The sequence below is a fragment of the Rhamphochromis longiceps genome, linkage group LG11 (assembly GCF_057381845.1).
Source record: "Rhamphochromis longiceps isolate RC_006_pf linkage group LG11, R_longiceps_female_GT1.1, whole genome shotgun sequence".
Classification (NCBI taxonomy): domain Eukaryota; kingdom Metazoa; phylum Chordata; class Actinopteri; order Cichliformes; family Cichlidae; genus Rhamphochromis; species Rhamphochromis longiceps.
Window position 1 is genome coordinate 22,354,078 of NC_140567.1, and position 12,710 is coordinate 22,366,787.

The window sequence follows — 12,710 nt, forward strand, 5'->3', positions numbered from 1 at the left end:
TAAAATGTATTCATATGGGCCACTTTATTGGGTACACCTTGCTAGAATCAGCTGGGAGCCCTTTTTGCTTTCAGGTGGCTGCATATCCATGATGGGAATCTCCGGTTACACCATTGTTTGACGATATGATCTTTGTATTAAGGTGCACAACGGCTTCCAAGAAGATGTCCCGCACACCTTTACACTACCAGCCTGAACCGTAGAATCAGGATGGCTCGATGCTTTTGTGGTGTTTACTCCAAATTACGTCATTACCATCTATGTTGCAGCAGAAATCAAGACTCACTAGGCAACGTCTCCCAATCTTCTGTTGTCCAGTGTTGGACTGTATACTCACTTTTTTTGTTTTTAGCTGACTGTGTGGTCTTCTGCTTCTGTGCTTCTGCATATCTTGGTCATAACGAGTGGTTATTTGAGTTGCTATCAACTCAAAGCAATCTGGCTATGACCTCTGGCCTCTTCATCCAGAAAGCTGCCGCTCACTCGACCATTCTCTGTAAACTCTATAGAGATGGTTGTGTGGAGAAAAATCCCAGAAAATTGCCAGTTTTTTTTAAAGAAACTGTTAAATTGACCTGTCTAGACCAGCCTGTTTACACACAGGGTGGTTCCCGGTGTCAGATTCACTTAAATCACTTTTCTTCTCTATTCTGATGTTCGGCTTGAACTTCAGCAGGTCATCTTGATCATGCTTGCATTCCTAATTGCACCAAACCGCTGCCATTAGATATTTGCATTACAGAGTAGGTGTACCTAACAAAATCGCCGTTGAGCGTAAATTAATGTCCTTTCTGAGGGTAATTTTCACCATTTTTTTAAAACAAATTTATTTGTAGTACTTATCATTATAAAGCTTGAGAACATACAATGGTAAAAACATTTCTCATCTTTATTTTCAGATAGGTCAGATATCTACAAAAACATATCAGTTATACCTCCATGGTCCTGACTACAGCCTTCCATAAGGACACCAACACTCCCAGACTCACTGAGGATGGTTTTTATTAACGGATTAATTAGATTAACTTAAGTAACTGATCGGGATCTGTGTGTTTTTATATGTATTTGATATAAGAAAACTGAATAATCCTAAATGATATCAAATCCCCGAAGTTGCTGTCTAAAACATGCCTTATGCAGCGCAGAGTTGTTATATTTTTGTACATTTAAACAGGTATTTTTATTTAATTGTAACCTTTAGGCTTTTTGTTTCTTCTGCTACATCATCAATTCTTTTCCAGGATGGTTTTGTTTACCTAATTTAAATGTGTTTAAAAATGTTGAAGTAGCAAAAAGTGCTACTTTGCACGTGTTTTTCTCATTGATAGTATGAATTTAGAACACACTTGCTGATAGTCCAGCAGATATCCCAGTATCTAGTTTTAAAAAACTGACAATTTATTTTTACTTTGTATTTTCTTATTTAAAAAAATAATTTTAGATTTTTGTCTTTTTTTTTATTACCTGTAATTTGTAATATGTATTTATTTTCCCTCTCAGTATCAGAAACAAGTGTCTAAAGTGTCTATAACATTTAAATGGCTATATGTTTGAAATAAGGTAAAAGTCTAGTTTGGGTACCACTTGGCTTCATGTTAAAGGCAGCAGCTCAGGTCTGAGTTCCCGCCTTTGGCCTCTAGGCGGCGCGATTTCCTTCGACATTTTCTTTGTTTTTTCCATCTCTCGCCCGCTCCCCGTTAGCTCTGTTAAACGGTGGCTGACTATATTTTTAAAACATTTTTATGATGGCGGAGGACAGTGAATCCGCAGCCAGTCAGCAGAGCCTGGAGCTGGACGACCAGGACACCTGCGGGATAGACGGAGACAACGAGGAGGAGAATGAGCATATGCAAGGGTGAGGGGTGGCCTGTCCGGTCGGCTCGGGGAAACGCAGTAATGATATTCCAGGCAGCCTGCTTGTGAGCGGCTAAGGCAGTGAGCCTGCTAGTATTAGCAGACAGCAAACACAGGCCGTCTTGAACTGTTTATAACGTTGTGACCTCTTTAAAGCTCTCCGACTGAATGACATGGCGGGCAACCATTAAGACAAACCGCTAGCTAGCTAACGTTAAGTAGCTGAGCTGTCATTCGTTGCTATGGTAGCTAACGTTAGCTCTGTGTGCGGGTCTAGCCAGCATCCATCCTCATCGTTTGTTTTCATGTCTGTAGCAGTCCAGGGGGAGAGCTGGGGGCCAAGAGGAAGAAGAAGAAGCAGAAGAGGAAGAAAGAGAAGCCAAGCTCGGGGGGAGCCAAGTCTGACTCTGCCTCGGACTCTCAGGAGATCAAGGTGTGATGGTGAAAAGAGTGCACACACCCTTTTTTTAGGGCAGGGGATACAATACAAAACAAGGTTCTTTTAATATCCTGAAAATAAAAGAGGAGGGGTAAGAAAAGGGAAAGCAACAACCCAGAATTCAGCTTGTTTGCCGTCAATGTGTCATGGTCAGTAAGGTTTTTCCAGCCTTGGCATGCTCCCTGTTTGTATTCTGTAATGAGGTTCTAGAATGAGGTAGTTTATTTTGCTAAAAGGATATATCACAAACTTTTAGCCAGCTGTGAGATTTCTACATACTGCATGCTGCTTTAGAAAAATAAACAATAACTACATCCAGACTGATGTTCTGATCGGATGAAGAAAGCAAATCAAGCTTAACCAAATGATTTAATGACAGGGACTGTCATATTTGGGTTTTTGCATTTATAATTTAAAGATCATTGACTTCATCAATCATTTATACAGTGACATGATTAATCCAGTTTCTCTTGCTCAGTGGGAGTATAGTGTGTAGGAAAAGACCTGTGTAAACATGACTATAAGACTGTTTATTTGCATGCACTCTGATGTTGCCTCTCGTCTACATTTAGATTATTTAAAGCATCCAGTGTTTGGTTGAGTGATACAGACATTAAGTAATCTGTGTATGTGTGCCCGCTTTAAATCAGAACCCTGGGCTGCCCATCCAGAAGCTGCAGGACATCCAAAGAGCTATGGAGCTGCTTTCCTGCCAGGGTCCAGCAAAGAGTATAGATGAGGCAGCCAAGCACAAGTACCAGTTCTGGGATACTCAGCCTGTCCCAAAATTAAGTAAGTACTTAGTTAAATTCATTTAAATGAACTGCACTCCTGTTTAAATTGGTATTATTTCCTCTGTCAACAGAAATTATTTTTCTTTCTGCACCAGCGCCATCTGCTGGTTTTATCTCCTCAGTCTGCTGATTTAGGCCAGTATCTTAGAAACATGTCAGCTGCAATGTACAGTAGGGGTCCATGCATTCCCACTGGGCATGCTCAGCAGCATTAGATCAAGCTGTTTCCATAACAGCCATGACCCAACGAGTCAGGCCTTTGTGCAGCCACAGGCTGTGGGGGTTGACGCAGGACAAACGGCAGCAGATTTATATAAAGTCTGATGCCATCAGCGGTTTTGTGCATTGCTCACAGTTTAAGGACATGGAGTTTTATGAGGTCCCGTGGAAGTGTGGTGATTGGAAAACAGTTGCAAACCTTTGACAAAAGGCTGTGCTATTTTTGTAGATGAAGTTGTGACGAGTCACGGGCCAATTGAGGCTGACAAAGAGAACATCAGACAGGAGCCATATTCTTTACCTCAAGGCTTTATGTGGGACACTTTGGATCTCAGTAATGCAGATGTTGTAAGTGCAGTCTTTGTTCAAAATACACCAATGAGATTAATCAGATTAATCAAAACAGAATGATTTATTGTCACGCTCTTTTGCAGCTGAAGGAATTGTACACGTTGTTAAATGAAAATTATGTGGAGGATGATGATAACATGTTCAGATTTGATTATTCTCCAAACTTTCTTAAATGGTAAGCTTCTTCATGTTTATCACATGATGCAGTACAGTAGCTTTAAATGTATGCGGTTATAATAAAAAGATTTTTTCCCCTCTCAGGGCTTTACGTCCACCTGGCTGGTTACCACAGTGGCATTGCGGAGTGAGAGTGTCTTCAAATAAGAAGCTCGTTGGCTTCATCAGTGCCATCCCTGCAGATATACGAGTCTATGATACGTGAGTGTTCATTACTTATTGTATGCATTTGAGAACAGCAGTGATGGGGAAAGTGTTTTACTCATTCAATCCATCCTTTTGTTTCTTTTCTTTTCTCGCTTGTGGCTCCAGGCTGAAGAGGATGGTAGAAATCAACTTCCTGTGTGTTCATAAGAAGCTGCGTTCAAAGCGCGTTGCTCCTGTGCTCATCAGAGAGATAACAAGGAGAGTGAACTTAGAAGGAATATTTCAGGCCGTATACACCGCTGGAGTTGTGCTGCCTAAACCCGTGTCTACATGCAGGTATGTTATTCACTAGTCACACATGTTAAAATATATAAAACAAGGCACTCTCTTTTCATATAAAATTAAAATACCTTTATACTCATGGCATGGTCATATTTAACTTAAAGCTCTGATGGGGGAAAATTGAGTCTACTCTGAATCTTTTCCACCAGTAAAACTCCACCAGTACTTTACTGGTCAAGTTTTCCACTCTTAACCATAGGTTTGCTATTGGTGGAACAACACTAGAAAGATTCAGCCATTCAGTGCCATGAGAATATAAGCATTTTAATTTTTTAATGAAACAGAGTGCCCTGGTGTTTGTTTGTTTTTTGATATGTTAGCTTATACGTATCTCTTCTAAAGAGCACATCTAGTGGAAGTGTTTTGAATTCAGGAAGCACTCCTTTTTTCTTTTTAATCTTGGTCTCCTGTTTTGTTTTTTTGGGTATTTTTTATCCCCAGGTACTGGCACCGCTCTTTGAACCCTAGAAAGCTTGTGGAAGTTAAATTTTCCCATCTGAGCAGAAACATGACCCTGCAAAGAACCATGAAACTCTACAGACTACCAGATGTAAACACTTACACTCATAAGTCCTGCATCTCGCTGTTCCTCTTGATAGCAGGAACTCTTAGAGATTTTCATTTTGCTCTCTCCACCCTGTGCAGAGCACCAAGACTCCAGGTCTGCGGCCGATGGAAAGGCGCGACGTCGGTCAGGTTACTGAACTGCTACAGAGATACTTGAGACGTTTCCAACTTGCTCCTTCTATGGGAGAGGAGGAGGTGGCTCACTGGTTCTTACCACAGGACAACATAATTGACACATATGTAGTAGAGGTGTGTGGATTCAGATTTGCAGCCTGATGTTGATGGCTCTTCTGCACTTAAAGTGACATTGTTCTTGTTTTTATTTCCCTCAGGGTGCTGGTGGCATTCTCACAGATTTCACTAGTTTCTACACTTTGCCCTCGACTGTGATGCATCACCCTCTCCATAGGAGCCTGAAGGCTGCTTACTCTTTTTACAACATTCATACACAAACCCCGCTACTGGACTTAATGAATGATGCACTGATCCTGGCCAAACTGGTAATCTTACTTTCTGCTTTTAAACACTTGCCAGTACCAAAGACAACAGCTGATGAGATCAGTGACATAAACATAAACAGCAACAAGAAGACGCACGTGTGAGGAGGAAAAAATGGCACAATACAGACCAGACTGATTATATAGATGGATAGATATTTTATTTTATGAATACCAAGATGGTTTATGTACTTTTTTTTTTTAACGCAAAGCCTTATAAATCATTGGGAGTCAGTGATGTTTGGTTAGATAGATGAGGAGTGAGAGTATGATCCAACATTTTACTTGTGCAGTAGAGGATAAAAGTGAGAGAGACTGACCCGGTCTGATCTTTATTTATTTGAGGCCAGAGCAGGGCTCTGTGCTGAGAACCAAGTTCCATGGTAGTTTTCTATTATCTCAAGTCACTTCCTCTAACATCAGCACTCAAGTTGATTCAGAGTTTCTGGATCTAGATACAAGGACATCTGACCAGTCAAACTTTTTATTGTACCGGAAGCTGAGTGTCTGATTTTACAAATGAAGAGTAAACTGTAATATTAGAAAATATGAAGAGGCTACACACAATAGAGAATGCAGGTGACACAGCTTCTGCAGAAAAGTCAGGGGTGTGAGAGGAAAAACAAAGTTTAGCCTATTTTGATGGCAGAAAGAAAAGCTGACAAAAATGCCAGTTGTGTGAGTTAACAGACTTACTAATATCACAACTTTACCATTAAGAAACACGAGAATCTGATGGGTTATAATCAAGTAGTCCAGTGTTCAGATTTGCATATCGTGGTCTTGTTTTTTGTTTTGCTTTATTTTGTTTTGTTTTTTTTCAGCTGCACCCTCCATGGTGTTGAATAGTCTAAGAGCATGTAAAGAACAAACACAAAAACAGAATTCAAATGTAGACTTAGGCTACCTGCGACTGATATGAAGTCAAGTAGAAATGGGTGTCCAGATTATATTCATGATATTATTGATTAAAAAAACTCAAGAAATAAAATTGAACGAAATAAACTGTATTTATTACTAATAAAATGAATGGTGAAGCTATTTTCACAAGACTTGATCAGTCAGTAGGCAATATAACTGGAATATAACTCCGGTTAGGTTTGCAGCACAAGTTACTATGGCGATGTACCCCGAGAAGAAGTGAACCACTTTCATAGTGCAGAAAACTCAGGGGTAACCCCCAAGGTTACTGGGATAAGCTAAAATCCTGCTGCTTCGTAGTACGGGCCTGGTGTCAACCAGCTGGCAAGGCTACTCTGAGCTCTGCATACAAAAGCAAACTGAGAGCAGGGTTTCCCCAGATACTTTTGATAATTTTCTTGCTGCTGTGTTAGTTATCATGGTGTTTGTTCTTTGTGTTTAACAGAAAGGTTTTGATGTGTTCAATGCCTTGGACCTAATGGAGAATAAGGTGTTTCTGGAGAAGCTCAAGTTTGGGATAGGAGATGGAAATCTGCAGTATTACCTCTACAACTGGAAATGTCCCCCTATGGACCCTGATAAGGTCAGTCTCAGGTGGTAATCACACACCAACTATTGGTCAGCATCCTGTGATAAGACTCCATGACAATTAGTGGAAAAAGTGGAAATAGTCTTTGGTTCAGATCTCAGTAGAGCTGCTTCTTGTGCCTGATTGTGCAAGCTTCACAGTCAAATAAGTCTATAGCTTTGAAGCAAATCCACAGAGGCCTGATAAGGAGAAATCATCCTCTGACATGATTGAGTATGCCTTAGATCATGGAAGCCTAGTTTTGATTGGGAAAAAACACAGGACTTTTGGAACAATGTCCTTTTGACAAATTAGACCAAAGTGGAGTTTATCAGTGCAAACACCTCATACCAGCAGTCAAGCACGGAGGTAGAGGGTGATGATTTGCAATTGCTTTGCTAGCCTATGATCATAAAAAGTTTGATCTGTGTGTTTCAGGTTGGCCTGGTCCTTCAGTAGCAGCTCTCTTCACGGCAGCTGCATAAACTCGGGAGGCTCTCAGCGATCTCTGGAAATACCTTACCTGGACACGCAGGTGGCCCGAGCTAGACAATGAGAACTGCGACAGTAAATCCAACCTGGCGCCCGAGTGGAGCTTTCACTCGGCACTTGTATCATCAAAAACATTCTCAGTTCACCCGGAGGTGAAAACTCTTAAACCATCCAACATCCTGAATGTGAAGTCATGCTATGCCTGAGATACTCATACGACACAACGCTCCTGACATAAGCGCTCACGTTTAAAACACACACACACCGGTCTGACACTCGAGGATGCCTTGACATTGTGTATTCTGTTTTAAGTTCTTCTTCCTCAGTAGACACCAATGGACCGGCACGTCATTTAACTTTACTTACGTGGAACTATGTAAATGATAATCAACTAAGCAAGCAAGACCTGACATAATTAACAACTGTTGTAATTTTATTTATCCTGTCCATACAGTTACTGTTCCCAAACCCCTTTCTTCTCCTCCTTTCTGCTCCTGCTGCACTTATTTTTGCTCCAGTTTCATATCAGTGCGGTCAGTCGAGTGTCTCTGCTGGCTGTTTTGGGCCTCAGTAGAATTAGAAATGCTGATCTTAACTTTTAAAATGACAAACTGCAAACACTGAGAGGGAGGAAAAAAGGATTCATCCCACTGGTGCATTGATATACATGTGCTTTGTTAAAGAGCATATGGTAGTTAATTGTACATTTAAAGGCAGATCATATTTATTTGTGTAGTGTGAGTTTGAGGGGTTTGGGAGGGCTGATCCAAAGTATTCTCCTCATGAGTAGCTTAGAAGTCACCGAGTTTGTTCAAAGTGTTTGGGGGTTTGTTTATTTTTTTTAATGAATGTATTGCAGAGACGAAGCACAATTACTCCGTTCTTAAACATACAAAATAAATGGGTCCTCGTTTCAGATCAGATGGGATTGCCCTAGAATCTGAACAGCCATGTTTTTTTTTATGAAAGACGGGCGCAGTTTTCACCTTATAAAACCGTTTCTAGAGCTGGCGTTTTTTAATACATTAAAACAACATGTTTGGTTGTACACTCTTTGTAGTAACAAACCCAAGCGTAGGGTTGTTTGCATGTCAGTGGTGTGCTGTCCAGTTAGTAAAGCTGTTCAGTTAGAAGTAATAGGAGCTGGTCTGGTCAGTGCATAAGCAGGGCAGTGAGAATGACGCCGGTGAACGTGGGGAAAAACTTCGATTTTATACAAAAAAATTTAAAGTTTCTGTTTAGAGCCAGGTTTAAAAAAAATGAGGTTTATTTACTATGGAAGGACTCTGTTCAGCAGCGGTTAAAGCAAACAGGGCACATCTTCTGTTACTTTGGTCACTGCCACCCACAGCAGTGGATAAACTGCTCTGTGCTTATTAAACAAAGGACTTGTTTAATCACGGGTGCAGTGGCATCAGCTTGAAGTGTCCTCTCCTCCAGATCCGCTTTCATTGACTTCTCTGGGTTTATTTTTTTTAATGATACTGTATTTTGTGTATGTTTGTTTTTTTTCTACATGTGTTGTGCAGCTAAGTGCGTGAAACGGTTGTGATATTTATAACTGTACCTTCTTTTTCTTTTTTTTAATGTCTTACATCATTTCTTTCCTCCTTTTCAGTATTTAAAACAAACATCACTGTCAGATTTGTGATTTAAGAGCTGGATGAGGATCTTTGATAAAACTGTTTTATTTTTTTGTCTGTGGTGGAGCTGCTGGTTAATTTAAATGTTCTAGTTCCTTAATGTTCACGGGGCTCTGCGTAACTTGCAAGGTAAAGAGGCTGCTTTTTATTTTAATGACTTTATTGTTAATATTTGATGTACTTTTCTAATCATCCCTTTATAGATTAGCCAGAAGAGGATAAATATTTGTCCTGTTGGTGCTTCAGGGCTCAAAGATGTTGTTGTTCTTTTTAAAAATCACTTAAAGGTTGAATGACGTTATCTTCTACAAACGTGTTCCTGGCATTAATTTAACTGAGAGTGGGTCGCTGGGTCAAAGCTGTGTGCCTCATGGATGTTGCTGTGTCACAGATGTGTTGCTTGCAGCTGTCTGAATGAACTGTGAGCATGTCTGTTTCGCTGCTGCATTGATTTATAGCATCAATGTTTCTAGCCACGCCCTTTAGCGAGAACTCTGTCAGAAGTACCTGCCTTATTTAAAGGTTGTTTTTTGGTTTTTTTGGTTTTTTTAAGGTTTGGAGGTGGGGTGAGGGAGGGTGTACTTTTGAAATGTCATAAAGCTTTCTCTAACTGAAGAACAATATTTTTATTCGATTCCATTGTAAGCTGTGAAAAAGCTGAAGAACTTGTACCAGCATCATTTAGACATGACCCCATGCAAATAACAATCTGTTTCAACACACGTCGGCTATACCAGCATGGATATTTGATTGAATAAACTCACTTTAAAAAGGAACACGAGTCATGACTCCTTTGTGACGCACTGCAGGAAACACTTTTTCACAGCACATATTTTGAATTTAAGTATTTGTAATTCAGGCACCACAGTGGTTAGCACTATTGCCTCACAGCAAAAAGGTCCTCAGTTCAATTCCACCATCAGGCTGGGATCTTTTCTATTTATTAATACTAATTTTATTAGAAATAAGTAATGGAGCTGATATTTTGTTTGGGATGTGTGGTGTTATGTCTGTGTCTGCAGAGGCAATGTCATTTCCTGCAAAGGATTAATAAAGGATCTTTCTATCGATCTTAATCTTTCCCCTCCAGCCATCGATTTTCTGCTTATCCGGGTCACGGGAGCAGCAGTCTAAGCAGAGGCACTCAGACCTCCCTTCCCAGGAGGGCATCAAGACATTCCCAATTCAACCAAGTGATGTAATCTCCCAGTACCTTTGTCCATCTATAGATATTTACAGCAAACTAAACTTGGAAAATGATCATTAAGTTGGCTCATTTTTGCCTATGAGGTCTAAAACTTCTGCTTACATTTAAACATGAATGTACTACTACTTTCTACTTAGTACCCGAGTAATCCAGCAGAACAGCTCCAAGATGGTGGTGGTGTAAAGGCAGCCCTCTCTATGATATAGAGGAAATATATTTCATTTGAGGGTCAAATATTACAAGCTCCATTTAAAACAAACAGCACTATCAAAATACCAGGAAAAACTTAATTGCCTTTATAAAAAACAATGTGTGCAGACCAGCTTTAATTGTGGACAAATTGAAATTCAAACTTCAGTCAGGTATAAATATACCCAAACGGTATATTTATTTTTTTTCTGTCCACCAAAGTAAATATGATTCAATAGATTTTTGTAATTCCACGAAAAATCACCTTGCCCGGTGGGCCAATGGCCAGTCCAGCTATGGTCATTACGAGGGAAATTTCTTTTGCAGTTTGTCTGAAAAGATGGACTTGCGCTTCGGGATCCTTTAAACATCATCAGGCGCGTTGCTACGCGCTGTCTGTCCTGTCTGTGAGCTCACAAAGCAGCAGTTCGGGGATGAATGACGTCACACACATGGATCCTCTGTCGGAATATAGTAAAACCGAGGACGGTTGGTTAGTTGGCTTAGTCCTCCTTTGATCGAATCAAAGGATCGAAGAGAGCTGACGTCATGGCTGACGTCACGGTCGCTGCCAGAAAAATCTATAAATAGACCCCAGTTTCTTTAACTCGGCATTTCAAGAAACACCTAGTTGTTTTCACAAGCGAGGAATCCTTGGGAAAGAGAACAGTTTAACACTTAAATTATTCAGTTAGCGGTTTTGTTTTGTTTTTTGCGAAACTTTTATAGAAATGTCACAGGAACCGTCCAGCAATTCAGTGTCTCACAGAGAAACGAGAGAGGAAGGACCGTCCAACTCAGGGGAGAGAGGAATAGTCCAGGGCATGGAGCCCAAAAAGAAAATTCGCATAAGCGAGATAGAGGGGGTGCCCGTAAAGATAACACTGCAGATTGGAGCACTTGAGCAAAATGTGCATGAACTTGAGGAAACGCAAGAGTTTCTCCTTGAACAGAACAACACCATTGTTGTTCAGCTGTCCAAGGCTGAAAGCGAGAGAAATGAACTAAAGAAACGGAATGCAGATCTCGAGAAAGCTTTGAAAACTATTCAGTGTCAAGTGGAAGAATTACAGTTTTCAAAAACCAAAAATGCTGCTGAACCTGAGGGACTTGAGACTCCTGTTGCTCAACCACCTCAGGATGAGGTTCAGGGTACTGGTATGTGGCATCGTGGTGCCAAATGCCTACTTAAAGTAGGTTTAGGTCTTGCCACAGCGGCCCTTATTGTTCCTGCAGCTTTCTGGGTCTTCTCAAAGATTTCCACCTGACGTGAATGACCCAGCTGCTCCCTGTGGCATTGTGTTTATAACTGATGCGCACCTGCGGACCACTTATGTGCACCCCAGGTGCGTCCACCTCCCCTGCTTTCCAACCACGGTCCACCAACTACACCAACCTCCGATAACTATGCAGTGCTCTCCTTTAAGTTTTATTTTGCCCCTCACCCCCCAACCAGTCGCGGCAGATGACTGCCCCTTCTTGAACCTGGTTCTGCCTCAGGTTTCTTCCTGTGAAAGGGAGTTTTTCCTGGCCACCGTTGCCCAGTGCTTGTTCATAGGGGATCATTTGATTGTTGGGGTTTATACTTTAAAATGTCATTTTATTTAAATTATTTCAGGTGAGGGGTTCACTTGATAGGGAGCACAAAAAGCTGCAAATAAAATTTTTTTTTTTAAAAAAAAGGTGTATTTAGCTGCAAATAAAAAATAAAAAAAACAAATATTAAATTTCCCTACTGCTTCGTTTATTTACTTAAAAGAACAGCTTTAAATTTTGTGTGATAGTGTCATGGCCCTTGGTCAAGTGATCCAGGGTTTATCTTTTGGACTGTGTGAATCTGGTTTAATTTGTGTCCTTTGATTTAATAGTATTCATGGTTCTGTTTCTCGTCTCCCATGTGTCCATGTTGCTTTTGTATGTCGTGTCTCTTTAGCCGCCGCAGCAGTGGGCGGGCACATCCACATCATCCACGTCGCCGCCAACATACGTTGTATGTTTAGACCATTTATATCATTTGACATCCACAGGACATAGAGGTTCGAAAGACACTGAGTCATGCAATACCTTTAATGAGAATACTGTCAGTGAACACTGATGAGCTTCTGCTTCTTTAATGAGCCATAATTCTCATTAAAGAAGCAGGTTGGCTCATAAAGTGCTCTGTAGTTATCTAATGCAACTGCCATTTGTTTCAGGACATAACCACAATCTGTAATCAACACAGGGTTTATTGAACTGTCGGCTGTGCAGACAACATGGCACGCATGAAAAATGGGTAAGGACATTTTGTGAACACTCATAGT

The 12,710-nt window shown here is 40.7% G+C and overlaps 1 protein-coding gene across 2 annotated transcripts; it reads left to right on the forward strand.

Annotated features, from left to right (window-relative positions):
• Positions 1-1,628: 1,628 nt before the first annotated feature.
• On the forward strand, positions 1,629-8,453 carry nmt2 (N-myristoyltransferase 2). Of its 2 annotated transcripts, none has more exons than XM_085422921.1 (12): positions 1,629-1,855; positions 2,173-2,287; positions 2,944-3,085; positions 3,536-3,654; positions 3,741-3,832; positions 3,919-4,035; positions 4,147-4,317; positions 4,765-4,873; positions 4,969-5,139; positions 5,223-5,390; positions 6,754-6,891; positions 7,315-8,453. In XM_085422921.1, exons 1-12 carry the CDS (start codon positions 1,743-1,745, stop codon positions 7,333-7,335), a joined length of 1,476 nt encoding a protein of 491 aa, XP_085279047.1. In that variant the 5' UTR covers positions 1,629-1,742; the 3' UTR covers positions 7,336-8,453. The 2 variants fall into 2 exon arrangements, with proteins under 2 accessions (XP_085279047.1, XP_085279046.1); XM_085422920.1 differs by having other exon boundaries at positions 1,630-1,855; positions 2,170-2,287.
• The last annotated feature ends 4,257 nt before the right edge of the window (positions 8,454-12,710 follow it).